Genomic DNA, 26,712 nt, shown 5'->3' with positions numbered 1-26,712 from the left:
CGTGTGAGCCAGTGCGGCCCTGCACCAGCCAGGGAGCCTGGGCGCTGTCACCAGCTGTGTGGTCTCCCATTACTAACCGCTCTGAGCCTCAGTTTCCCAGCTGTACAACGGAGAGCGTCATCTCTCCCCTGCCTGCCTCCTGGAGAAAGTTCCAGAAGCCACGGAGTGCTCTGAAGGTAGTGGTAGTAGCAGCTAACCTGTGTCTCCTGATTCCTACCCACCACTCTACCCTCAGCTCCAGGGGACAAGTGTGTGTTCACTGGGGGGCCGGAGGCAGGACTGGGACGGGAGAAATTACAAATAAGTGGGCCCAGGAGGGTCTTCCACTCATGGTGTTGTGTGATTACACAGATCAGAAAACTGAGGCTCAGAGAGGGTAAGTGATTTATCTGATGCCCCACAGCAGAGCTGAGCACTCTGCACCACACTGTGCCGCGAACCAAGGAGGGAAGAACAGAGGCGGCAGGGGTGTCACTGCCTTGGCTGCCCAGACCCCCGCCCGGTGGTGCTCAGGGATCCCACTGGCTGTGCCTGCTGTGCCTCTCACACAGGCCTGCCCCGGAGGTGGCCTGAGTGTCCTGACTCCATGGCCCAGCTGGTGAACCTGATTCAAGTGGCAAAGCGGTCGCCACGTGGCCTCATGCCCGTGAACCCATGTGTACTTGCTCGAGCCTGCGTGCACCTGCCCCAGGCGCATGTTTGCGTGCCCTCAGACCCGCACACACAACTGCACACGCCATTGCTCTTGTCTGCGGCTGAGAGGGGACTTCTAGTCTTGACCTCTGTGCTCTGTAGCTGCCGGCCCCTTTGCTCTCTCTGGACACCAGTGGCAGCCCCGCTGTGTACCCAAGACACACACCTTCGTCTCGTAGACCCCAGGCCCACTCACCAGTGTCATCGGAGACGCTGGGCCTCTGGCTGCCAGACGGGGAGCGCAGGACGTCATCGCTGTACATGAGGAAGCTCTCGTAGTCCTCCCCACCCTGGGCGTCCACAATGGGGATGTCGGGGATGATGGGGACTGCAGGGTGGGAGCAGGTGAGCTGACCCCAGCTGTGGCCCCTTGCCCAACGCCCATCCGCCCTGCACCACCTCACCCCCACTCACTGGACATGGGCCGCTTGGGCTGGGTGGCCAGGTTGATGATAGCCTCCCGCTCAGGCCCCCAGCCAGCCCCATTTCGCGCCTTGACCGTGTAGCGGTACGGCTGGGACTCCCGAAGGTTCTCGATGAGCAGCATCCGGTTCTTGGGGTTGTCAACCAGCACCTTTTTCATTGGCCCGATGGGTCCTGGGGCAGGGAGAGCACTTCAGAGGCATAGCCCAGGTTCCAGCCAGGTCCCAGCGCTGCCTCTGACATAGTGGGCCTGACAGACAGCCCCTGACAGCACCCGGGGGCACAGAGCCAGGCAGGAGTGTGCAGCCACCTGTGGAGCCCTTAGAGCCTCAGCATGGCTGGCTTAGATGAATGTCACTAGCTCTCCAAAGGACTCATCACTAAGTGAATGGCAGAGCCAGGGCTGGACTCAAGCTGGCCTTACTGTCACCTGTACCGACATGCCCAAGGTGAGGCTTGCTCAGAAGGTGAGGGCATGTGCAGGGTGCTGTCCTCACCACCCTGTGGTCAGTGTGACACCCAGCCCCCAAATGTGCTCGCTGTTGAGGAAGCAGAGGTGGCAGCAGCTGAAGCCCCACCAAGGCTGCCCTTGGGGGGCTGTGGCCACATGAGCTGGGAGGGGAAGGCAGGAGTGGGCTCAGGGAGGCCGAAATTCAGGACAAACTGCGGCCATGCGAGCAAAGGGGGACAGAGTGGAGTGGAGGCAAAGGGTTGCCCGTGGATGCTGGAGGGCTGGCTGTGTTTATTAGCAGAGAACAGAGGTCTGGCAGTTCTCGACTCACAGCTAGAAGGGTGGACACACCACCTTGGGAGAACAGAGGACAGCCCTGGCTGCTCTAAGTGAATTCTACGTGGGTTATAGTGCCTAGGCCCCAGTGCGACGAGATGAGCCCCACCACGTTGCAAGACTCTCAGAAACCAGAGAAGGCACAAAAGAATGGGGACCAGAAAGTGTTCTGGTTTCCAAAGAGGTCCAAAGGAGAATTCTGGAAAGTGACATCTGAGAAGCTTGATGTCCACCTCCAGCAAACAACTGTGCTCAAGAGTGCAGTTGACAGAGACTCGTGAGCTTGGAGGAACGTCTTGAATAGCCATGGTGGGGGCCACCCTGGGCCCACCCCCTTGCATCTCTGTCAGCCAGGGGGTGAAGGGGAAAAGGTTGGGTACCCACATGCAGATGCCCTCGGCTGGGAGGGCTGCCTGGCATATTTCACGACACAGCCGAGGCCTCAGCAGGCTGAAGCCATGGGCTAAAACCATCAGGAGTGACCTTTCACTAGGATACCTGTCACTCCTGGGGTTAAAGGCCTGGTCAGAGGAGACCACCCAGCTGTGGTCCACGGGGCATACTAAGTGTTGTAAGCTCAGGACAAGCCAAGGGTGGGACAGCTGCTGAGAAGGTTGGTGCCAGGGTGGCCTGGTTAGTAAGGAGTGACGAGGCAGCCCCCTCCCTCTGAGAACCCCCACAGAGCAGTCCTGCTGCCCTCTGCCCTGTTGGGTCACGCTGGGATGGCTGGGCCTGGGTTCACAGGTCTGGTGCGGGTGGTGAGCTCCCCATCACTGAGATCAACCAGCAGAGGTGAGGCTGATTTCTTTAGAACACTTTCTCATCTTAACAGGTGGCAGGGGTCACCCACCCTTGCTGCCCTTCCAGGACTGGGAAGAAATAATAGTTCTGCCAGGTGCTCTGGTCTAGGGCTGCCAGGAAAAATATTGTATGAAATATTCTAAAAATATACATTTGATATTCAGGGCATCCTGTTCTGTTTTGTTTTTTTAAAACAGGTTCTGTCTCTGTTGCCCAGGCTGGAGTGCAGTGGCGTCATCATAGCTTACTGCAACCTCCAACGCTTGGACTCAAGCGATCCTCCTGCCTCAGCCTCCTGAGTAGCTGGGACTTCAGGTGTGCCCCACCATGCCTGGCTAATTTTATTTTTAGTCTTTTGTAGAGATGGGGGTCTTGCTAAGTTGCCCCAGCTGGTCTTGATATTCTGGCCTCTAGCAATCTTCCTGCCTTGGCCTCCCAAAGTGCTAGGATTACAGGTGTGAGCCACGAAGCCTGTATTTTTATTTGCTGAATCTGGCATCTCTACTCTTGGCTCTAAGAGAACCATATGAAATGAACCATATGAATATGGGCAGGTGCCCCTGACCTGTGACCCCGCTGCATGTACGCAATCCCACCCACCCTGTGGGCTTCCGGGCTTGGCCTTGGAATGCAGCGCAGCCCAAATCCGGCCATAAACCTGAGGATGCCTCAGGCTTATCTGCTGACCAGGACAAGGGGCTTCGAGTGCCCTGCACAGCAGATCCAGGAGTGACCCAGAGCCCTGACCCCACTCCAGCTCTTTGTCCCCTCCCCTTCCATGGCTGCTGTCCCCGGGGGCAGGGAGGAGGGGACAGTTCTTACGGTTGTCCTCGTTGACCAGGCCGTAGCAGACCTCGTAGGCTGTGATCTCACCGTTGGTCTCAGCCGGTTCAGCCCAGCTCACCTGGGTCACCGTGGAGGAGACGACATTGAAGGCCAGCCGCCCTGGCTCGCTGGGTACTGGAGGTGGGGCAGGAAGAGCGCTGTCAGCGGCAGAGGGAAGCAGGGAGGGAGGGAGGGAGGGCTGGACACGGTGGCATCAGGGTAGCCAGGGGACGGATAGACGGACGTGGTGAGGCCTCACCTTCCTGGTGGGTGCGGCAGGACACCAGGGAGCTGTAGGGACCCTCGCCTTGTGCCCCGTAGGCGCACACCTTCATCTCATAGTCACAATGTGGGTACAGGTTGGTGAGCTCCACCGAGGGTACCTTGCTGTCGAGCAGGTGGGCTTCTGACTCGGAGTCACCCTGGATCCAGTACTTCACCTGCTCCCAGGGGGAACGGTCAGTGGCGAGCGGCAAGCGCCAGAGCTGCTCGTCCCTCCGTTGAGTCCCGCCCTCACTGTCCCCTTTGCACAGATGAGAACACTGAGGCAGCGGGGTGGGGTGGGCAGCTGAGTGACCTGCCAGGTTCACGCAGCAGGCCCGGGCACAGCAAGCGTCTCCCCTCTTCCCTGGCACAGACAGGGTCTCCCTCTGCCCACTTGTGCTGCGGCCGCCCGCCCCTCTCGCCCCTGGCCTGGGGCGGCCCACCTCTCCCCGTGCACCTGTCGTGGCCCATGCCCCCAGCCTTACCCTGTACCCCATGGGCTTGCCAGGAGGGGGAAGCCAGTTGAAATGGATCTTCCGGGACCCAGCGGCCTTGGCATTGGGGTTCTGTGGGGCACCCAGGTTGCCGTGGGAGGATGGTGGTGATGACCCAGTGGGGATCACGAAGTTCCGGTCCAGTTCATCTCCTGGGTCAAGGCAAGGCAGAGCAACCGGCTCAGACACCCCGTCACCACCGGGGGGCGCCAGAGAACCCCATTAGTCCCCCAGGCTCCCTCACCCCGAGAGCGTTCAACTGAGACCTGCCCTCGCACGTGTCTGGGTGCCAGTGCCCCGTTGGTGCCGCAGAGGGCGTCGTGCCGAACTTGGCAGAGGGCCCAGGAGGGTCTCTGGAGGAAGAAGGAGGGAGTTCATCTGCCCCTCCTTTCTAAGGGAACATTTGCTCCACGCCCCTTCTCCATCCCGTACCCTGAGTACCTCCCTCCTCCGGGACCCGAAGGACTGATCGGGACTCATTGGCTCATCCCTTCCAGGGGCGCCTGCCTTTGTTGGAACTGAGGCTGGAGTCAAAGGGCTGGGGTCTAATGTGGGGATTCCTGCCATGTGGCCCCATGATCTGTCTGTCTGGTTGAGAACCAGATAAAATGCAGGGTGCCCAGTTAAATTTGAATTTCACATAAACGCTTTTCTTAAGGATAAGCATGTCCCAAATATTGCGTGGGACATACTTATACTATGGACGTATTTGTTGTTTATGTGAAATTCATATTTTCTGAGACAGGGCCTTGCTTTATTGCCCAGACATGAGGACAGTGGCATCATCATAGCTCACAGCAACCTCAAACTCCTGGGCTCAAGCCATCTTCCTGCCTCAGCCTCCCAAGTAGCTGGGACTACAGGTGTGCACCATCATGCCCAGCTAATTTTTCTATTTTTTGTAGAGATGGGGTCTTGGTATGTTACCCAGGCTGGGTTCAAGTGATCCTCCCCCCTTGTCCTCCCAAAGTGCTGCGTTTACAGGCGTGAGCCACCGCGCCCGGCCTGAGATTCAGATTTAACTGGGCACAGTGTGTTTGCATTTGCTAAGTCTGGCAGCCCTAGTCGAGAGGCCCCCAGCCCTCCCTCTCCCCCTGCTTAAGCCAACCCGAGGCTCTGCCCACCTCTGTCCCGGTCCCCGATGATGATGGTGGCCGAGTGGGGCTGGCCCAGGCGGGCCCCGAACTTGGGGTTGCTGAGTTGGACGTGGAAGCGGCGGGTCTGGCGGCCCCGCAGGAGAGAGTCCACCTCCTGCAGCTCCAGCAGCTTCACCTGCAGCTCTTTCCAGGTCTCCCCAGGGTGGAACAGCAGCTCGCCCTCCGTGGGGACGTAGTCCTGGGAGGGGAGGGGGTCGGGGTCAGGCTGGGGCTTGGGGTCAGGCGGCTCAGAAATCAGAGCCTTCTGGGGCCAGGGAGGCACACAGAGTCACAGCCACATGCTCCATCGCAGCCTCATGGACGCTGCAGGGACCATCACAAAGACTGTCACACGTGGACACAAAATGGCTCACGTCTACATAGCACCTTCTGTGCCTCAAGCACTTTACAAATACCAGCTCACTTGGTCCTCACAGCAAGGTGAGGTGTAGATATTATCATCCCCATTTTACAGATAAGGAAACCAAGATATGCAGAAGTTAAGGAACTCGCCCAACTTCCACACGGGTCACTGTGGTGGAGCTGGGGTTTGAACTAAGGGACAGAGAGAGACACAGGCATGCACCACAGAGACGGAGTCCCCCGCACAGGCAGGCAGTCAGCCCTGGGGAGCTGGGATTTGTGGGTGTCACCCAGGAAGAACTGTCCTCCCACACTGTGGTTCTGAAACTGGGGTTCAGCCCAGCCCCAAGCACTGCTTGCTGGGTGGGACGCTTCCATCAGCTTCAATGCCGCTGAGCTTGCCTGAGCTTCTCAGGATACGTGTGTGTGTGTGTGTGTGTGTGTGTGTGTGTGTGTGTGTGTGTGTGAGGAGGGGGAGCGAGAGAGACACACACAGGACGGCAACTGGGAGAAGAAAAAAAAAACAAAAAAACCTTCCCCCAGAAGACCACTAGGTGGCGCTTCAAAGTAACGTTTCAACTCCAGGCAGCCCGGGCAGGGCCACGGCTGGGCAAGCCAAACTCAAATGCTGCCCAGCTCAGAAAGTGAGGCCTGTAGGTGTAAGAAAAACAAGGAGATGTCTGCAAGCAAACTGATGCAGATACTTAAAAAATGTCAATGTCATGAAAGACAGCCACGGAACTGTTCTAGATTAAAGGAGACTAAAGACACATGACAAAATTCAATGCCATATCCTTGACTGGTTCCTGGATTGGGGGGAAAAGCTATAAAGGACATTATTGGAAGGTCTAAACGGGGAGATCTCATTATTAGGTACTAGTATAATCAACGTGAAGCTTCCTAAGTGTCGTGTGGTTATGTTAGGAGAACGACCTTGTTCTTAGGAGGTACCTGCAGAAGGCTTTAGGGTCTACGTGATGTCTGCAGCTTACTTTGAATAGTTCAGCAAACAGAACAAACATGCACACACACATACACATGCACACACACGTACACACACGTACACACATGCACACACATGTACACACATGGGGACACAGATACATAGATCTATGTATCTGTCTACCCGTGTCGCTATCTACATAGGAAGAGGGAGAAGGCAAATACTAACAACCGGTGAGTCCGTGTACAGGGGAAGTGGGTGCTAATTGTATGAGTCTGTCCATTTTTCTCTATGTTTGAAGCTTTTAAAAATAAAAAGGTGAGAAATACTAAGAATGTTTTTAAAAAATAGTTAAATACCAAAGCATCTTTACGGATGCAGAACAGGGCAGGCAGAATCTCTTGTACAATGCAGCGTGGGCAGCGTGGGCAGCAGGAAGCAAAGGAAACGGCCTGGCCCCGCTGCCGGGGCCCGCTGAGCACGCACAGCGCTGTGTTTGCCACACAGGCCCAGTGAGGCTAGATTTTATTACTTTTGAGAGAACTTTTGATATGGATATTTTTAATTTTTAAATGTTGGTAATAAAATCATAACTAAAAACAAAACCAAAAACCCTGTAAGCCAAACCAAGCATGTCCACCACCTGGATTTGGCGGGTCACTGATTCTGGGGCTTAGCCATGAAGGGGACCCCAGCCTGGGCCATGGCGCTCCCTGCCTTGGGGGGCTGCTCCTGCTGCTGGGCCCAGGGAGGAAGAACAGTGCTAGCCCTCGAGGAGTCTGGCCCGGGGACATGGGGTCTGCAATCCCAGCTCAAGAAGCCCGAAGCGCCCAGCACTAGGGCAGACAGCGGAGTCCATTTCTCTGCATAAGGTCTGGCCACCTTGGTGGATCTGGGTTGTTGAGGGGGAGGCAGGAAGGATCTGGGCAGGTCCCAGCCCATCAAGGAGGAAACCGTCCCTGGCAGCAATGGGGCATCACCCAGGCTGTCACTGGCACTTTGGGTGATGGAGACGCCCCTGCCACAGTGTGGCAGGAGCAGGTGGACATGTCTTTGAGAGGCCAGCCAGGGGCGCCACCAGCACGTGGGAACTTGAGCAGCTGCCATGTCCCGCTCTGTCTTAGGAACTGAGTGAGGTGCCCACTGGCCCCCTGCGACACACCCTCGACCCCACGGTGGAGCCTTACCCTGTTGCCCTGCGCCGTGTTGTCCTGCGTGCGATAGGAGACCTGGGACTTGCCGCTGTCCAGGATGCGCCGGACGACGGGAATGCGGGCCACTTGCTCCGCGCGGCTGACAGAGTACTCGGGCTGCTCGAAGAACACCACCCCGCTGGCTGCAAGGAGCCCGGGCCCCGGTCAGAGGGTCCTGGCCTCTGCTCCTTCTCCTGCTCTCCCTCCAGCCCGGCCCAGCCCAGCCTAGGATGCAGGAGTCTGCTGGGAGTCTGCTTCACCCCATCGCCCTCTGGGAGGGTGGAGGAATGGGACGGAAGATTCTTCCAGAAAAAGTTGAGGGGGTTAGAACAGTATCCAACAGACATCCTAGAAGGGTCATGGCAGAGAAAGGAGGCCAGGCAGGGTGGGACCCACAGTGGATCCGTGAGACTAGATAGGAGGAACAAGAGGCTGGACGTGGGGCAGTGCCAGGAAGACCTTGCCACGATGCTAACAGAAGCTCCCGCTCCTACGACCGCGCGCTGTGCAGACAGGTACAGCCACGGACTCCTCACGAGACCTCTACCCATTTTACAGATAGAGAAACTGAGGCCCGAGGGGACTAAGTGACAGGCCCAGCCACATGGCCAAGTCCCCCTTCTACTTGGCTACCAAGAGGAAGCAGGTGCACGCGGCTCCCGTCCACCTCCCTCGCTGTCCCCACCCTGACCGACCTTGCTCTTTGATGATGGTGATGTTCACCAGGCGGCGGCCGAGGGTGGCGGTGCCCACAGGCACGTCGATGGCCTCCACCAGCAGCTGCTTCTCGTCGTCGTCCTCGGGCCGGATGAAGAGGGGCACACGCACGTCCACCAGCTCCACACCCTCCTGGAACTCCACCATGCCCCGCGCCTCTGGGTGGGGAATGGGCGTGGGTGGGACGTGGGTCACAGGGGCGTGGGTGGTACAGGGAGTGGCGCTGGGGGCCTGCCCACCTACCCTGGTCCGCGGTGAGGGTGTAGTAGCCGGGGGCCACCTTGAGCTCGTGGAAGGCCCCCTGTTCCACCTGCTTCTCTGTGAGCTTCAGCAGGGCCTGCTTGGCCGAGCGGGGCGCCGTCAGCACCGTGTCCACAATGGTGTGGTCTTGCCTGGCTCAGGAGGGTCAGGTGGGGGAGGTGTCAGGCTGGCACATGCCCTGCCCCCCCCCCCCGCCTGTCCTCTCTCCATCAGCAGACAGGATGCGAGACAGCAAAAGTCCAGGGTCTTCAGAGCCAGGCAGTGCTTGAGGCCCATGCTGGCCCCACCACCCTCACCCTGCAGCCTCAGCCAGCCATGGGTCCTCCCTGAGCCTCAGTGTCTTCCTCTGTGAAACAGGCTTCCCCACCCTCCTCCCTGAGAAGGGCTGGGAGTCGATGCAGGACAGTAGGGATGCTAAGGGTGTGGGTGCTGAAGCCAGGCTGCCCCGGGCCTAACCCTGGCTGTAGTCCTTGCCAGCTAGTTAACCTTGGGCCAGTCACCTAACCCCTCTGGGCCTCAGTTTCCTCATCTGTAAAATGGGAGCAGCAGTGGTAAGTACCCCACAGGGTTGATGAGAGGGTCGGGTAAGATAACCACGCACGCAAACCCTCGGACAATGCCTGGTCCACTTAGGCCCTCGAAACTGCTGGTCCAAATCACTCTACTGGTGGCGGCGATGTGCCGTTCTTCCAGGTCTGTCGCCTCTGCACTGAGACCCCTCCTCTCTCCCTCCCTCTACCCCTGAAGGGCCAGGACCCGGTGGGACATGGGGAAAGAGGACGGACCTGCTGGCCCATCTTCTCAGTAACCTGCCTGCCATCCAGAGATGCCCCCTGGACCACGGTCTCTCACCCTGGAGAGGGCACTGGGCCGTCCCTGGTCCTGGGAGGCTGTCGCTGGTAAGAGGGCGGGAATTGGCTCTGCTTTGGCCCCGGGGCTGCTCCGCAGCAAGCCCTTCCCGTTGGTATTTGTGGAAGGAAGGTCCTGACCCACGACAGACACACCGGCCCTGCTTTCGTTTGGGGTGGAGCGGGGCAGGGGGCAGATGGCAGGAATGAGGCCATCCCACCCTGTGTCTTCTACTCACTTTTTCCCGGCATTGGGCTGCTGCCTGTGGGGGACAGAGAGGGACAGAGGTGAGCTGGATGGTCCCTGGGGTGGGGGCTTGGTCTGCGTGGGTTCCTGGAGTTGTCCGTGAGTGGCTCCCCGCCCAACCCTGCGGACCCCGGCTTCCCGCTGTGGCTGGCAGGGCCCCGACTCACCGGAACTTGGTCTGCTGGAGCTTGTGTGCACCTGCGATCTGTCTGTACACCTCGTTCAGCTGCCAGGCAAGGGGGGCCGTGAGGCAGGGCCTCAGATGCCCCACGGGGAGCCCTCCGGGCCGGGGCCCTGGGGGCCAGGGGGGCTCTACCCAGAGGACCTCAGGTGGGCTGGGCATGCTCACGGGGCTACGTCCTGAGGCCCAGGCTCTGTGGCCTCCTCCCCTCTGAAGAGATCCCAGGATGACCCCTGCCAGGCACACATCCGGAGAAGCCCCTCTCTGCCGCCTGGACGCATCTCGGTGCCGCCCCCACACCCACGCCGCTGGGTTCCTCCCGCTGCCCTTACGTTCTCCTCCACCTCCTGGCGCAGCTGGTCGCATTCCCGCGTGCTGGGCTTCAGCAGGTTCTCGGTGCAGAGGCGGGCGAGGCGCAGGGACAGCCCGTAGGGCACTAGGGCAGGCGGGCAGGATGGGTGTTGTCAGCTCCCGGCACGGCCGGGACCGCAGAGCTCCCCTTCCAGCAGCCATGCCAGGATCGGGGACAGATGGCCAGCTGGTGGCCAGCAGGCCAGGCACACCGAGGCCTGAGGCTTGTAGTGCCATCAGGAAGGGGCAAAGGGTGGCTGAGCCCTGTGCCTGCACCCAACACCCAGAGAAGACAGGGGTGGTGTAGGCCCAGATCTGGGACGGAGGTCCCGAGGGCCCCAGGGACACTGCCAAGAGCCACAGCGCCCAGCCCCAGTCCTCACCCAGCTCCGTGGGGTTGGTGCTGGCGGCATGGGTGGCAAAGCCAGGCCGCTGCACGTTGTTGGTGATCTTCCAGCGCACGGTGTCACGCCCCTTGAGGTTCCCGCTGCGCAGCATGGGCGTGTCCAGGTGGTCGGAGGCCATCAGGTTCTCCCGCAGCATGTAGTGGTCCTCCTTAAAGCCCACCATGTGGCCTGTGGGACAGGGTCCTCAGCACGGGGCCCCTAGACCCACCCTGGTAAGCCCCATCAGGTGGGACCCCAGGGCCTCCTGCCTCTGTTCCAGGCTTGGCCCCCACCTCCCTCCACTCTAGCTTGGAGAAAGAGCGGTCAGAGCCTCCACCCCCTACCCCTGCCGATGCCAGGCCCATACCTCGGTTGCAGCAGGGGAGAAGTGCCAGGCAGGCCTAGGAGACAAGGTGGGTGGGGTGAGGCCTGGGACGGCTGCCCCAGCCCAGGCAAACCCCTCCAGCCAGCTCCCCGTGCCAGTGGTCCAGAGGGTGGCAGTGCCGCCCACACACCAGGATACGCAGGCAGTGGCGGGGGTCTAAGCATGGTGCACATGGGCATGCGGGGACAGGGGCAGAGGGCTCCCAAAGTTTGTGCCGTGGAACCCTGGTCCTGCCAGATGCTTTGTACAGTGAAGCTTCTGTGGCCAAGTTCATCTGGGAAGCACTGAGTGCACTCCCCATGATGCGTGTGGGTTCACTGTGCACATGATTATAGTAAAGGCTCTGATAAGGCTACAGCGAGCTATGATGGTGCCACTGCAGTCCAGCCTGGGCAACAGAGCAAGACCCTATCTCGAAAACAAAAAGGCTCTGAGAAGTCCCGCAGAGAAGAAACCCGTTTCTCAAACATATTTGATCACAGTACTCCTTTTCTATGTAACACACTAATATCCCACAACACCGGCGGTGGCTGCAGACTGTGGCCTCTGCCCCCTACAATTCAGCATTCCCCTGCTGCGCCCTTCTCCGGGTTTCCTCTCCTCGTCTGTTCTCCCCAATGAGACTGTCAGCTGCAGGCAGGCAGGGTTACCCTTCCCTGCTGCAGCTCCCATGCCCTTCGCGCGTGGCTGACCCCAAGGCAGGTGCTCCTGGGGACATGGTGCTGATGGCTGGTGCTGTGGGTGCTGGGACGGGCACTAGAGCTGGGGTAGAGGTGAGCTCGCCCTACCTTGGCCGCTTATGAGGACCTTGTGTATATCGCCTGTCTCTGACCTTGTTTCTCCATCTGTCATAGGGGATAGTGACCTTGCCCCACTGACCTCATGGGGTGACCGAGAGGAGAAAATGAAGTCATGTGGACACACACTGCTGTGACAGCACAAAGAATGACCCTGAGCTGAACAAGGAGCTGAAGGCAGCAACAGGATTGTGCTGGGAGCTGGGGCTCCGAGGACGATGTGGGGTTGGGGCTCCACAGGCTTCAGCATCATTTAAAAAAATGTTTTGCAGAGATGGGGTCTCACTATGTTGCCCAGGTTGGTCTCGAACTCTTGGCCTCAAGCGATCCTCCCACCTTGGCCTCCCAAAGTGCTGGGATCACAGGCGTGAGCCACCGCGCCCGGCACTGTCCTCATCACCACCACACAGGAGGCTGGAGCCGGGGTTGGGGGAGGTGTCAGGGATCTCCAGGAGCCAGCTCGGGAAGGGGTGGGAACTGGCTGGGCGCAACATGGTGCTCACCACAGCTCAGTCCCCTTCTGAGAACTTTACTCAGCTCCTTTGAGCTTCATCACCACTTTCTGAGGTTGGTTATATTTTCCCCATTTTACAGATGAGGAAACTGAGGCATGGAGAGATTAACTTGCCCAAAGTCACATGCCGGGACCAAAACTCCGGCAGTTGGGCTCCACGGGCTGAAGTCTTTGGGAAGGAAGCTGGGTGGAGACACTGGGTGGGCTGCAAGGGGAGCCATGGGGAGGGTGGGGACCCTGGGGGGTTGGACCATGAGGGGAGTGGGGAACCCTGGCGGGGAGTGGAGACCCCGAGGGGATGGTGGGGACCCTGGGTAGACTGCCAGGGGAAACACGGGGACGGTGGGGACCCCGGGGGTGGGGACCCTAGCGAGGGTTGCAGACCATGAGGAAGACCCTGGGGGGTTGTGGACGCTGGGGGCGGGCAGCCTGGGGAGAACCGGGGCTCTCACCTTGCAGCAGGCACAGTACTTCCAACAGAGCAGCAGCAGCAGGGCCAGGAGCAACAGGAGGAAGAGGAGCAGGGGGATGAGCCACCAGAAGGAGCTGGGAGGACAGTCTGGGGAGGGGAGAGGAGGAGGAAGGAGGAGCTGCCCACTGCCCCCACACAGGCCCGACGGGCCGGCCCTTCCCCGCACCCGGCCCGCCAGCTCACCCTTCTTCTTGTGCACCAGGACGGTGCTGTTGGGCCCCGGGCTGCCGTCGCCCTCCACGGTGTAGCTGTAGGTGCAGTCGTCGTCCTCGTCCCGGAAGGAGCAGTACTCCACCACCTCCTCCGCTGCACCCACAGCCGCTCAGCAGGGGACCCCGACCCCACCCCCTCCCCCGAGCACGCAGGGCCCGGGGAAGTGCCCCCTACTCTGGGACCTGCCCCACCCACCGTGGGGCCTGAGGCTCCTCCCTGGGGAAGAGTGTAAGTCCCTGGCAAGCCGTGCCCTCCTCCGGCACAGGGAGGGGGCGAGGTGGGGGCTGCCGTCTCCCCGTTCCCTGACCGGGGCACCAGCCTGGAGCCTGGTGTCTGGAAGGTGCATCCGGCCTGGAGGGAGGGAGGCCGCGCACCTCACGGCCTGACCACATGCCCCTGCCCGACCCAGGCGCCTCCTCCCTGCACTCTTGGTCTCCTCCTCAGCTGTGTGCCCTCTGGCCAGACTGCTTGCCCGCCGCCTGGGTTCTGTGCCCCCTGCCCAGACTTTTTACCCTTTTCCTGGAGTTGGTGTCCCCTGTCTGGGTTCTGCGGCTCCTCCCACCTCGGGGACCCCTATCCAGGCTGTGGCCTCAACTTGGACTGTGAGCCCCTGCCCAGATAGGTGACAGCCCTGCCCTGTTGGGTCTCAGCACCCGCCTAGGCTCTCAGAACCCCTGGCCCTCGGCCCCTGCCCCCTACCTTTCTTAAGCTCATCCACCATCTTGACCTTGAAGCTGCACTCGCCGCACATGCGTCCCTTCTTCTCCCCCGTGCCCCAGGCCTGGCACTGCACACAGGAGCGCAGGTCCTCGCAGAGGCCCAGGCGGATCTGGGTGGGGAGGGAAGGCAGACGGGTACTGAGCTGGGTGGGCTTCTGCCAGGCCCCGCTCCCCCAACCTCATGCCCTTGGCTGGCTCCTGTGGCACGAGGCTCGGCCCCTCCTGTCCGCCCTGCCCTGTGCCTGGGGTTCCCGCGCCCACTCCCCAGTGATCCTGGCCTCACCGCTGAGTAGTTGATCTCGCAGGTGGTGTCCGTGTAGAGCGACTGCTGGTTGCAGTGGCAGCGGCCACACTCACAGTGGCCACGCCCATTGCAGATGCCCTGGAGCAGGAGGGGGCACAGTGAGCCAGCTGTGCCCCATGCCTGCCCAGTCCCGTCCCCTCCCTCCCTGGGGTTCGCTCTTGAGAGGGTGGGTGGCCCTGACTCAGGCCTCCTCTGCTGCCCTGCACTGCCTGTCCCATGCCCAGGCCTACCCCATTACTGTCGATGCAGGTGGCATTGCTGAGGGGACAGTCACAGCTTGGTCCTGTCCAACCAGGCTCACACACACACTGGCCCATGGAGCAGCGTCCCCGGTCTGCAGAGGGTCAGGGAAGGGAGCGGAGAGAGCCACATTTGCAGCTGAAGTCTGGGCTGCCCACCTGCCAGGAAGGGCAGCCGAGCCGAGCCGAGCCCTGGCAGCCAGGATGTCTCAGGCCAGGAGCAGGAGTCACCTCTTCCTCACGTTCCTGGAATCTCCTTCCCTCCACCTCTCCCCGTCCCAACTTCTACCTTCCACTCTGCAGCCAGAGTGATCATCCCAAAACACAAACCCAATCATGAGGCGCCCTGTTCAAGAACGTCTAATGGGTCCTGGTCAATGCAATAAGATAAGAAAAAGAAATAAATTGTATAAGTCTTAGAAAGTAAGAAATAAAACTGTCGTAATTTGCAAGTGTCAGGAACATGTCACAAAATATCCAGAAGAACCTACAGATAAATTATTCGATTTCAGAAGTGAGTTTGGCAAGGTGGCTGGATACGAGGTTAACATACAAGTACTTAGAAAATGAAATTAAAAGCTCTGATGACTTGCTTTTGTCCAAAAGATCAAGTTCTGCCCTGGACCACAGCCCAAGCCCCTTACACTCTGGCGCTGCCTCCTTCCCCGGAGGCATGGTCCTCCCTTCCTCTGCCACACCTCCACCATGCCCAACGTCTGCCTTTCTCCAGTGGCGCCTGGTTCTCCCTTCTGTTTCTCTGAGCACCCTCTGGGGTGGACAGTTGAAGAGAAGAAACAGCAAACAAAAGCAAGAGTGGAGGCAGAGTAGCAAAGCGGGGCTCGATCTCCAGTGGCGAGTACACAACGGGGCTTCCTAAGCATGTGATGAGTGGATTTTCATTCGTCCCCCTCCATTCAACGACCAATCCTTCCAGGTGCCCCCTCGTCTGAGTTCTGTGACCCCTGCCCAGCGCTGGTGGTCCTGACCAGACTCTGAGCCGTGGCCTGGGCCCAACACTGTGCTGGGCCCCGAGGGAGTATAGCAGAAGCACAACTCCAGGCCCCCTGCTAGAAATGTCGCATCGTGGAAGAGAGGACAGATCACCACGCCATGCACTTGCCAACCATCGAGAGCGGAGCTGGGCGGCACCCACCCCAATGAGATGGGGGAATGGAGAGGCCAGGTGGGCAGAGACCTGAACTGCCAGAGAGAACTGGAGCCCAGGTCTAGGGAATGCCATGCCGGCAGGGGCCCTGGGCATCGACGCTGCAGATGAGGGAAGTGAGGTCAGGCTGGGGCAGGACCTGGGGGAGGCGCGCTCAGGGAGTCCAGAGTGGGCTGGGCCTGACCTTAGGGATCCTGACTCCAGGTCCGGCTCTCCCAACCTGGGCCCCGAAGGGAGGGTCACCCTTGCTGCCCACCCCCACCTGCCCTGGCTGCAGCGTCTGAGCTCACCATTGCAGAGGAAGCCGGAGGTGCGGGGACACTGGAAGTTGTCGTACTCGCAGAACTGACCCTCGTAGCGGCCTTCGCCGTAGCACACACAGTGTCCGCACTGGCACTCCCCTCGGCCTGAGCACGGCTTGTCCTCGTCCTCCCGCAGGCAGGGCTGCATGTCACTCAGCAAGCCCGTGGAGCAGTTGCAGGTCTTGCCGCTCCTGAGGGAGGAACCAGTCATGTCCCCGAAGCCAGGAATGAAGGTTGGGGCTTTTACCGTCCCCATTGTACACATGAGGAAACTGAGGCTCTGGGAGGCCCGAGGCAGGTCCAAGTCACGCAGCCAGCAGTGGCTGAGCTGAGACCCAAACCTCAGTGCCCTGCTACCCGCTCAGGGTGCCTTCCTCACTGCTGCTCTGTCCCAAGGCACAACAGACACATTCAGCGTCTTGACGCTTTAAAAGCCCTTCCTACCATCCACTTACAAACTCTTTTCTGACTAGGAGATACGTACATGTGGTTCAAAATACTAAAAGTACAAAAGATGCAGAGTGAAAAGTAAGTCTCCCTCCCGGGCCTGTCCCCCAATGCCCAGCCACCCCCAGACACTGCTGTGTCAGTCCTTGCCTGTCTTTCCAGAGCTCAGCCACGTATCTCTGTATTTCAGAGTGCTTTGAACCGGATTCACCCAACAACTGGGTGTGCCCCTCTCCTAGCCCTTTCTGTGATTGCCACCCAGCCCCGGTTGGCGTACAGGGTCCTCGGGGCTGGACTCCCCTCCCCCACTCACCAGCCCTCGCTGCACACACAGCGTCCGCACGTGAAGTCTCCCTTGAAGTTGCAGCGAGCTGACTGCACCTCTTTTTGCTGGAATGAGACCATTGGTGGATGGCAGGGTGGATGGAGGGAGGGGGACCAGGGCCGCTGGACATTTCTGCTGGCCTGTGTGCCTCGGGACGCCCCACAAAGGAGACGAGGCCAAAGGAGCAGTGCTTTGTTACGCAGGGCCCCGGGGTGCTGGCCTCAGCCCCTCCCTGCGCCTGGCAGGGCTGCGTCGTACCAGCTCGCAGGCGCACACGTCACAGATGATGCCCACGTCCATCCTGAGGCCATCGGAGAAGGAAGGTTTCAGGTGGACGTTGCCCTTCTGGTCCTCCACTGGCAGCTGGCACACGTGTGTCCCATCCAGGTCCTCGATGGCCCGAAGGTGCACTTGGTATGTGCCCTGCAGGGACCGCACGGTCAGCCAAGGCAGTCCCTGCCCTGACAACCAGGGGGCCACCGGAGCCCGAAGGCCCTCGGCCCCCAAGGTAACCCTCTGGTCACCACGCTTTTATTAATCCCACGGGTCCGACGAGGATACCAAGAAGCTGAGGAACGTGCCAACCTCATCTGAGTGGCTGACCCAGGCGGATTTGAACCCAGGCCTGCCTGACTCCAGGGGCCATGCTCTTTTCTTTTTTGGAGACAGAGTCTTACTCTGTCACCTGGGCTAGAGTGCCATGGTGTCAGGTTAGCTCACAGCAACCTCAAACTCCTGGGCTCAAGCGGTCCTCCTGCCTCAGTCTCCTGAGTAGCCGGAACTACAGGAGTGCACCACTGCGCCCGGCTAATTTTTTGTTGCCCAGCTAATTTTTTTCTATTTTTAGTAGATACGGGGTCTCGCTCTTGCTCAGGCTGGTCTCAAACTCCTGACCTCAAGCAATCCTCCCGCCTCGGCCTCCCAGAGTGCTAGGATTACATGCGTGAGCCACCGCGCCCGGCCACAGGGGCCACACTCTTGACCACCATTTTAGACAACACCACCCATCGCAGGGGGCTATACCCGTCCCCCAGGCCGCAGCCCCCACGGAGGCATACCACTTTCCCCCGCTGAATGTGAAAGGACCCTGTCTTCGTCTTCTCAAACATCTTGGAGGTGACCTCTGTCCGCAGGCCTCGGGGGCTGTCCAGGGCCCGGATGTCCAGGTTGGAGCGAATGCGCTGAAGGGGGACAGGAGGTCAGTGGCCTGGGTGGGGGCCTGGGCTCGTTGCTCTGCCTGGCCCAGCTGTGTGCGCCCCACCCCCGTGGAGGGCCAGCGTGGTGTGGGAGGGATCACGGTGGCAGAGCCTGCAGCGGCCCAGGGACACCCAGAGACCCCTCCCACTGGCCTCTCACACACCCATTTCTCAACTGTGACCTGCGACACCGCTTGTCCACTCCACCCCGCCAGCCCTGCCCCAGAAGGGCTCAGACTCTGGAGCCCGCGCTGCCCGCACCTCGAAGGCCGCCTCCAGCAGCTCCACGATGTTGGACGAGTCCTCCTGCAGCACCCCCAGCGAGGACACAGGGAAGTACGTGTGCAGCTTCTGCGGGAGAGAGTGCCAGGCCTCAGGTAAGCATGGTGTTGAATCCGGACAACAGCTCTGGGTTTATCCCCACTTTGCAGATCGGAAAACGGAGGCCTAGAACCTGCTATCATGTAGCAGAGCCTGCCCTCTTGGCCCCTACCTGCTTAGAGACAGGTTGAGGGGTGGGCACATGACCTCCTCTTCCCACCAGGGCCACTCTTGGGGGGGGCCCAAAAGCTTTGGGAAGGGGGCGGAAGTAGTGTCTGAGATGTTCCATGGACCCCCTGCCCTGCCCCCCTCTTGCCTGTGGGCCCAGACCCCCACCTCGTAGTAGCTGTAGGAGTAGTTGGTGACGGCGAAGATGGGGATGATGTTGTGCTTGGCCAGCACGCGCACCAGGGTGGGCACCGACGGGTAGTCCTGCGTCTTATACTGGGTGTAGGTGCCCGTGGCGTCCAGGTGGCACCTCTCATCGTTGCGGCTCATGATGCCGGCCAGCACGTTGGCACCGTCAGCCTCATAGTGGAAGGCCGACTCGGTGGAGAAGACCAGCAGGTGGGTGCTGTCGGGGCGCCAGCCGATGGCCCTCTGGGGGAGGCAAGGAGGGGCGTGCCCACTGAGCCGGCTGCCAGCTGAGGACACAGCCTCGTATAGGGCAGTGACAGCAGGTCACAACACGGGGCTGAGCTTAAATCACGGGATTAACAGCATGTGCCGTCAAGAAAAATGCATGGGACGGCACACGAGGGACGATGGTGAGAAACAGACTCCAGCGGTGCTGCATCTGTCTGGGCACACGGCGGCCTGTGCATCTGGCTGCCCCGCCCCCAGGCTCTTACCTGCTCTGTACGAATATTCTAACTTCACAGGAAAGTGGCCACAGCACAACATTCAATGACAAAGGACAGCTGAAGTAGGTACAGCTGTGCAGGGCAATGTGTTAGAAAAATATGGGTGACTTTGAAAACTAAGTATTACAAGAGAAAGTGCTTATGATAGTGTTATGTGAAAAAAAAGCAAATTTCAGAATCACGAGTACACTGATTCCAACCATATAAAACAAGGAAAAGGGAATAAAATGTGCTGGCTGGATAGCAAGTGGCTGGCTGTTCGAGGGTGGTGAAATTATGGGCAATTTCTCTTCTTTATTTTCTCAATGGTCTATAATGTGGATATGTGATTTTCATAATGAAACAATGAATGTGCAGAGAAGAAGTGGCCCCTTTAGCTGCCCAGCACAGTGGGAGACTGGGCAGCTTGTGTGTCCTGGGAGACTGGCCTCAGGGCACTGAAGATTCCAGAATCCCAAGGCCCATGTCTACCTTGCTGGCCAGTACAAAGCCAGCAGTGCCTGCTCAGGCCGGGGGCCTTGGCTCCCAGCCTCTGAACCCAGATTGCAACCGGGACCATTAAGAAGGTCTGAGCTTGTCTCAGGGCAAGGGGGCCACAGGCTCCCCAGCATCCCCTCGGGGGCCTCTGAGCCCAGTGCCAGAGCACCCAGCGGGCAGCTCATGCCCTTGCCAAGAAGCGCCAGCCTCTGGTCCAGATGGGCAGCGCACTTCCTGGCGCTCACCGTGCACACAGCTGTCTGCAAGATGGCATCGAAGCCGCCCTCTGGAGCATCTAGGTTGCCCGAGATGCGCTCTCCCTGCAGTTTGTTCCGGAACTCCTCCACATCCTCTGTCAGGCTGATGACGTTCTTGAAGGAGAAGGGGGGGTCGCTGTTGGGCCAGGGCTCCTTCAGCCTGGGGCAGTGGGAGGGAGAGAGAGCGTATCAGCGGGGAGGACCCCGCAGACCCCAGTGCCCCCGACTCATTCCAACCAGAAGGAGAATTTTAAGCGCCTGGGTGAGAGAGGAGGTGGCCCAGCCAGGACCCCTGCCCACCTGGGGCCCGTTTGGTCACTCACTTCTCAGGCCTCATGTCTGTCTGAGGGACGGTGACTTTGTCCACAAACTTGCCAAATCCAATAGTGTAGTCACGAGTGAGATCGCTCAGGACCCGGGCTGGGTGTCAACAGGAAAATGAGGGGACAGCTGAGCCCCAACACCCCCATATAGACACAGGGACTGGGGCTGGCCCAGAAGTGGGGAGGAGAAGAGCCACCTGTTGTTAACACTTTGCATGCTGGACATCAGTTTGTGCTCACAGGAGCTCCTGTCCCTCTTCAGATGAGGGCAACGGGACTTGGGGACCTGGAGTTGTGCATACAGCAAGTGGGGGGTGGCGGGGAACTGAGCCCAGCTGCCTGCAGGGCTGGGACTTCACCAGGCCTTGTGGCAGGGGCCGCCCTCCTTGTCAGGGCCAGATGGCTCTGCTGCCCCCCAGGACTGGGCCTTCTCTCAAATCCCCAGTGGTGAGCAAGGTCTGGCTGGGATCCTTCCTTGAGAACGGGGGGGATGTTTGGGGGGGCTCAGATGTCCTGTCTTTCCTTGTGAGGTGGGTGCAGCTGTCCTGAGTCCTGGCCTCGCAAGCAGGTGCCCAGCCAGCCGGGGGAGGCCACCCTCTCCACCCCTGCCCTGTCGTCCTCCGCACCGGCCCAGCCCTACCCAGGTTCTGCCCCATCTGCTTGAGGTTGTCCAGATCGTCGGACATGGAGTTGGAGAAGTCCATGAGGATGTACAGGTCCACAGGGCTCTCCTTGGGCTCGAACACCTCCAGCTCGAAGTGCTGCTCCTCGCCCGGCCGCAGGCGGACCCGCAGGCTCTGGGGGGACACCTGGCTGCGCTGCAAGTTGATGTCGATCCGGGACTCCTGCAACCAGGGGAGGGGGACAGCCGGCTGGAGGGTCACTCCAGAGGCCCAGCCAAGGGGCACCGTGGACCCCCGTAAACACCTAGTTGGAGCATGGGGAGCCCCCCCGCCATGCCCGCTCAGGCACCTCCATGATCTGGAAGCTGCTCTCCATGACCACCACGCTCTCCTGCCGGCAGCCCGCGGCCAGCAGCTCTGCCTGGGTGTTGCAGCGCCGTTCCTTGAACATCTGGCCCGAGAGAGATGGGGTGTCGGTGAGGGCGGTGCCCGTCCCCTGGCTGTCCCAACCCTGGATTCATTTCCGCCCGATACTCTTGACCCTTGCCTGTTCTCCCACAGCCACCTGGCCCGAGGCTGGGCGGGGGCTGTGGCAGGTGCGACTTGGCCAGAGCCCAGGTAGGGCGTGGCCTAGGCTGCAGAAGGCAGGAAGGAGGGCGCAGCGCCTCACCTCGTCTGTGCAGTAGGCGCAATCCTTGTCCACGCGGATGCACTCGGTGCAGCTCTTCACCTGAGCCTTCTTGCAGCGGTTGGCTGGGGGGGCAGAGGTGGTCACACGTTTCGGGAGGGGCCTCAGCAGTGACAAGCCCTTCCCCGCATGCACCCCCACTCGAGAGGGCTGGGGATTCTTTCTCTATTTTACAGAGGAGGACACAGGCCCTGGGGTGCTTGGTAGTAGCACAGCTAGAAACGAGCAAAGCCTGGCCTGGAACCTGGCACGTGCCACTCAGATTGGGACGAAGGATGGTGGGGGCTGAGACAGAGGCGCTGGCCCCCTCACTGGTGGGGACGCCCTGGCCACCCCCCTCGCCCACTACCCCCCAGATCCTGCCAAGGTTCCTCAGCCTTCCCTGCTATCTGCCACGAGCTGCACCGCAGTACATGACAGCTGCCACGTGACCTTGTGTCCTCTGAGCCTCCTCCAGGAGAAAGGGGACTGTGTCTGTCTTATTTGTCACTAGGGCCCAAGTACCCAGCACACGCCCTGCACACAGTAGGTCCTCGGTAAATGAATGAGGTAAAACCCCAGAGTTTCCCTAAGGGTCACTGGGACTCCACTCGGTTCTGCCCAGTCACGTGCACCGGCGTGCCCAGCGGCTGCTCTCCCGGGCTCCAGGCAGTGGTGTGCTGGCCGGTGTCTGACAACGACTCTGGTGAGGGAGCCGAAGCCTTGACTTAAAGCATCTGCCGATTTCTGTGGTGTAAATAATCCCGCTGTGGTCTATTTCAAGCTAACAGCATGACTTCAAATGACAGGCAAAATTTAACGGGTTAGAGCTGGCCCCAGTCATTTGGCAACTGGTGATACTCAGAGAGCAGGTGACACGTCAGTGGTCTCTCTCTCCCCTCCAAATCCCTATAAAACTTTTGACTCCACTTTCAAGGCCTCAGGACATCCTCTGGGCTCCTCAGGTCCCCAAGTGTGTCCTGTCTGTCTAGACACAGCCTTCCCCTCTGTCCTCGGCCTGCACGGCGGGGGCTTGCCACTCTCCAGGCTCATGAGTGTGGAGCCTCAAGCTCTCCAGCCCGGGACGTGTGCCACGGCCAGTGGCCGACTGGCTGAGAGAGTCTGGGGGAGACACCTGTGAGAGGCCCTTTGGGAGGACAATGCTTTCAAAGGTGTCCCCTGCCAAGAGGAGTGCTGAGGGCAGTGCGGACTCACCCATGGCCCCAGGGAGGCTGGTGCTCAGCAGGGCTGCCAGCAGCAGCCTGGTCCACGGGCTGGGATGTGGCCCTGCCATCCTCTTCCTCCTGCAGAACAGCAACGATTGACACATGACGCCACTACAGCCCTGGTTGGAGCCATCAGCTCACTGGACGCCCATCAGAGCTCCACAGGAGAGGCAATGCCATTCCCACTGAGCAGGGCTGGAAACGGAGGCTCTGGGAGCTCCAGGAAAGTTACCAAGGGCTCCCAGCTGTGAGAGGCAGGGCCCAGGGTTCCTGACCCATGTCCTTTCCACTGCCCCCTTCCTTGCCATCCCTGCAGTGGGGAAGGACAGGAGGCCTGTTCCCTGCCCAGGGAGGCCCCCTCTTGCTTCGAGGGCTCTGGCTTCTGAGCTTGTCATAGTTCCAGGTGTCTTGGCGCTGGCCTGTCTGAGGGCAGGGCAGGGCAGGGCAGGGCAGGGCTTATTCTGCCCCTGCCTTTTAGCCCCCAGTGGGTCTGGGTCAGGCTTGGCAGGGACAGGGTCCCCCAATAAGGAGGCACCCTAGAGGAGCCCTGGCTCCACGTCCTGCTCGCTCTGTCCTGGCCCACTTGCTCCTTGGTGAGGGTGGGGCAGTCAGGAGGAGGGGGCCTCTCCCAATATCTGGGGCCTGGGGGTGGGGTGCGGTGGCTGGCAGCCCGCTGCTGCCCTGGGCTGGGCGCTGCAGTGGCTGTCTGGCCCTTCAGCGTGAGGCCTGAGTCCCCTGGCCTACCCTCTACCTCTGCCTGCCCCAGAGTTGAGTTTTGGGGGCCCTGAGCAGTTCACCCTTTCCCAAGGTGGCTTTCCCAGAGTGAGACGACAAGCCTCCCCTGCGACACACACGGTGGCTCCACCCCAGGAACCTGGGTTCACTGTTAAACTCTCACCAATAAACTCCTCAGCGACCTCCAGGGGAGGCCCCAGCATCCCTGAGGCCTTTTAAGAGAAGGGCAGCCTGAAGCCTTGGGATGAAAAGAGGCAGGACGCGGAGCCACCGAGTCCTCGGAGCTGAGGGCAAAGGTGAGGGCCCACGCCTCTTTCTCCAGGGCCCGATCCCCTCGTGGCCCAAGGCCTGGCCATGCTTGTGGGGCAGGCGCAGCCCCAAGGGCTGGGGCTGAGGGCCCCGTGGAGCTGGAGAGGCTCTTCTCAGTTGAGGGCAGGAAAGCATTGTGCCCTGGAGCTGCTTCTTCTCAGTTGAGGGCAGGAAAGCATTGTGCCCTGGAGCTGACTGCAGCAGCGCCAACATCCTCAGGCAGGGGGAAGCTGCCTGGCCATTGGCAGCAGCCCTGTGCCAGCAGGGAAAGGGTGGGGGGCGGTTCCTAGGGGGAAATGACTTTCCTACAGCCTCGAGGTGTAGGCACCACACCCACAAGCCGCACAATACAGGCGGCGACTCAGGCCTCCCCGGGCACCATTACACAGGCAGGTGCGGGCACTGGGGGGCCGAGCCCAGCGCTTCCTCACCCTCCCTGTGCCCACAGCCCGGCAGGCAGCACTGACATCCACCGCCATGACAGCGACATGGACCCAGCAATTCACGGACATGGCTGCTACGGGAACCGTACAGGACCCCGGCGCGGACATGCCAGCATCACACCCATTTCCCAGATGACTCGGGGCGCAGAAGGCCGCGGGCTGCCCCATCCACAGCCAGCCCTGGGAGAGTCTGGGCCAGACCCGCATTTAACCTCCACAGCGTACTCAGAGGCTAGAAGTGGCAGTTAGGGGTCTGGATAGGCACCCAGGGATGTTTTGTTTGACTCAATTTGTGTTTAAAAAGTGTTTTGTTTTGTTTTTTGAGACAGGGTCTTGCTCCGTTGCCCAGGCTGGAATGCAGTGGTGTCATCACAGCTCACAGCAACCTCAAACTCCTGGGCTCAAGCCATCCTCCTGCCTCAGCCTCCCGGGTAGCTGGGACTACAGGGGTGCCACCACGCCCAGCTAAGTATTTTTTATGTTTTGTAGAGACAGGGTCTCGCTATTGCCTGGGCTTAAAATGTTTTAAAAGGAGTTGCCAATGTTAGAAACAACGAGATTTCACATAAAGTAAGGATTGTGCGTTTATCAGAAGACGTGTCCCGGGCTGAGCACTCCGAACACCCACACTCCAGGTTGCCCAGGCCCCACCAGGCTGTCCTGACTTGTATGTACTAGCCTGGTCCCTGGAGTATGTGACTGCCACCCCGACTGCTGTCACACTGTGGCACACGTAGCCACATGCCTGGACATACACTGTGACCCTACCCACACACAGGCTCAGAGCTCCCCCACCTGCCCCAAGGGACCCCTCTGGGCACATCGGCACCTGCCCACCCTAGCTCTCGTCCTCCGGCTCTCCCATCTCCCCGCCCTGCAGGGCCCGGGCCTCACCCTCAGGGTCAGCCGCTTTGAGAAGCCTGGAGGCCCTGGCCCCTCGGCTGATCCCTCACCCACAAGAGATCAGGGCCACTGAGACAGACACCCCTTCCCTGCTGTCCCTCCTGCTGTTCTCTTTCCCTCGGCCCCCAGGGTGGAGATTCTCAGCTTTCACTTCTGAAGTGTAGTGTTGGGGCCAGCAACAACCATGGCACTAGTGCCCAGGGTGTGGCAAGGTCATGGGGGAGGAGAAGGAGCCCTGTCCCTGTCCCTGGGAGCCATCCAGAGCCCCAGAGCCACAGTCACAGCTAGCAGCCACCCCAAGGCACAAGCAGGTGGGGAAAGGAGCAGGCACTGCAGGGGGTTGCAGTGGTGGGCACGGCCGCAGGGCTGGTGGGTAAGGTCAGGAGAGCTTCCTGGAGGAAGATTTCTGGAGCCGACTTTGGGAGGAGAGCAGGCCTGTGCTTGGCCAAGAGAAGAGGAGAATTAGGGGCTTCCCGGAGGCCAGGTGGGCTGTGGCACCACACAGGGCAGGCTCTGCCCGGCAGGACAGGGAGGGTGTTTGCCTCTTGGGGAGGCTGCTCCTCTGCCGTCTTTGCAAACTCCAGAGGGGCCCAGCCCAGTAGGCCTGCCAGTGCCAGCCTCTGTCCGCCTCTTCTGCGCACCCACCCAGCACCCTCCTCCAGCCTGAAGGTCTGGCCACCACGAACCCTGGCCCCTCTGCTCCCAGCTGTCCCTGGGCACGCTGGGCGGGCTGAGCACCTGCCCCCGGCAGCATGGGCAGAGGCAACCAGGGCCTGCCAGCCTTCAGGCAGGGGAAAGGGAAACAAAAGCCACCGGTCCTGCCCAGCCAGCTCCCCTGCGCGGCTGCCCGGGCTGGGTGGGCACTCTCTTTCTCCGGGGGCGCCCGGCTGCCCTCCGTCCCGCGCCCGTGCCCCGGCGCCCGCCCCGGCCGGCACGGGACCTACCTCTGCGCGGACGGGCGCCCCCGCGCCTGGGCTCGCGGCTCGCGGTCGGTCGGGCTGCGGGCGTGCGGGCCAGCGGGACGGTCCGAGGGCTGCGGCGGGAGGCGGGACGGCAGCGCTTTATGGGCGGGCGAGCAGGTAGGAAGGAGGCGCTGGTGAGTCAGGCGGCCGCATTCCTGCGCGCCGCGCGCACCTGTCGGGGCAGGAGCCCGGGCGCCACCGCCGCCGCCGCCGCCGGGCCCGCCCCCCGGAAAGGGCTGCGGCTCCCGCGGCGCCGGCCCCGCGCCCCGACCAGACCCGCCGCGGCGGGGGCCGGGGGAGGAGCCGCCCGCTCTCCCTCCGGGCCAGCCCGGGCGCGCGGCCTCCCCACCTCTCTGGGCTCCGGGCTCCCCGCACCAGGGCGCCCTCCCTCCCCCAGACCCTGGGCGGAGAGCCACCGCCGGACTGTGCGGCCGCTGCCCCGACGGCCATCAGCTGCGCGCGCCGCCCTCCCCGCTCCCTGTGCGGACGTGAGGGATGGGCGCAGGGAGCGCCCCCAGCCCGCGCGAGAGGCCTGGCTCCGCGTCCCAGCTCTGCTCTGCTATTCACGGGGTCCTCTCAGCCCCCTGCCCCGACCGCGCACGTTGTGTCCAG

At 60.8% G+C, this 26,712-nt stretch overlaps 1 protein-coding gene across 1 annotated transcript in view; it reads right to left on the bottom strand.

Annotated features, from left to right (window-relative positions):
• ITGB4 (integrin, beta 4) overlaps window positions 1-26,174 on the bottom strand; it is a 30,670-nt gene extending 4,496 nt beyond the window's left edge. Inside the window, exons 1-32 of the mRNA XM_012662252.1 lie at window positions 26,083-26,174; window positions 22,738-22,826; window positions 21,526-21,608; window positions 21,205-21,306; window positions 20,873-21,077; window positions 20,233-20,329; window positions 19,898-20,069; window positions 18,649-18,912; window positions 18,253-18,342; window positions 17,854-17,976; window positions 17,054-17,218; window positions 16,784-16,860; window positions 16,012-16,214; window positions 14,548-14,651; window positions 14,297-14,395; window positions 13,994-14,123; window positions 13,265-13,387; window positions 13,062-13,168; window positions 11,281-11,314; window positions 10,911-11,102; window positions 10,509-10,612; window positions 10,163-10,221; window positions 9,988-10,011; window positions 8,883-9,031; window positions 8,618-8,797; window positions 7,917-8,065; window positions 5,412-5,622; window positions 4,279-4,439; window positions 3,789-3,969; window positions 3,527-3,664; window positions 1,108-1,290; window positions 890-1,021 (exon numbers count right to left, since the gene is read on the bottom strand). Of these exons, the coding sequence (XP_012517706.1) occupies window positions 890-1,021; window positions 1,108-1,290; window positions 3,527-3,664; window positions 3,789-3,969; window positions 4,279-4,439; window positions 5,412-5,622; window positions 7,917-8,065; window positions 8,618-8,797; window positions 8,883-9,031; window positions 9,988-10,011; window positions 10,163-10,221; window positions 10,509-10,612; window positions 10,911-11,102; window positions 11,281-11,314; window positions 13,062-13,168; window positions 13,265-13,387; window positions 13,994-14,123; window positions 14,297-14,395; window positions 14,548-14,651; window positions 16,012-16,214; window positions 16,784-16,860; window positions 17,054-17,218; window positions 17,854-17,976; window positions 18,253-18,342; window positions 18,649-18,912; window positions 19,898-20,069; window positions 20,233-20,329; window positions 20,873-21,077; window positions 21,205-21,306; window positions 21,526-21,608; window positions 22,738-22,816 (4,120 nt within the window). The 5' untranslated portion in view covers window positions 22,817-22,826; window positions 26,083-26,174. The remainder of the gene's footprint in view (window positions 1-889; window positions 1,022-1,107; window positions 1,291-3,526; window positions 3,665-3,788; window positions 3,970-4,278; window positions 4,440-5,411; window positions 5,623-7,916; window positions 8,066-8,617; window positions 8,798-8,882; window positions 9,032-9,987; window positions 10,012-10,162; window positions 10,222-10,508; window positions 10,613-10,910; window positions 11,103-11,280; window positions 11,315-13,061; window positions 13,169-13,264; window positions 13,388-13,993; window positions 14,124-14,296; window positions 14,396-14,547; window positions 14,652-16,011; window positions 16,215-16,783; window positions 16,861-17,053; window positions 17,219-17,853; window positions 17,977-18,252; window positions 18,343-18,648; window positions 18,913-19,897; window positions 20,070-20,232; window positions 20,330-20,872; window positions 21,078-21,204; window positions 21,307-21,525; window positions 21,609-22,737; window positions 22,827-26,082) is intronic.
• Window positions 26,175-26,712: the final 538 nt, after the last annotated feature.

Source organism: Propithecus coquereli, unplaced genomic scaffold (genome assembly GCF_000956105.1).
Source record: "Propithecus coquereli isolate 6110/MARCELLA unplaced genomic scaffold, Pcoq_1.0 Scaffold76, whole genome shotgun sequence".
Classification (NCBI taxonomy): domain Eukaryota; kingdom Metazoa; phylum Chordata; class Mammalia; order Primates; family Indriidae; genus Propithecus; species Propithecus coquereli.
The sequence above is the reverse complement of the archived record's forward strand: the minus strand, read 5'-3'. Positions and strand labels throughout refer to the sequence as shown.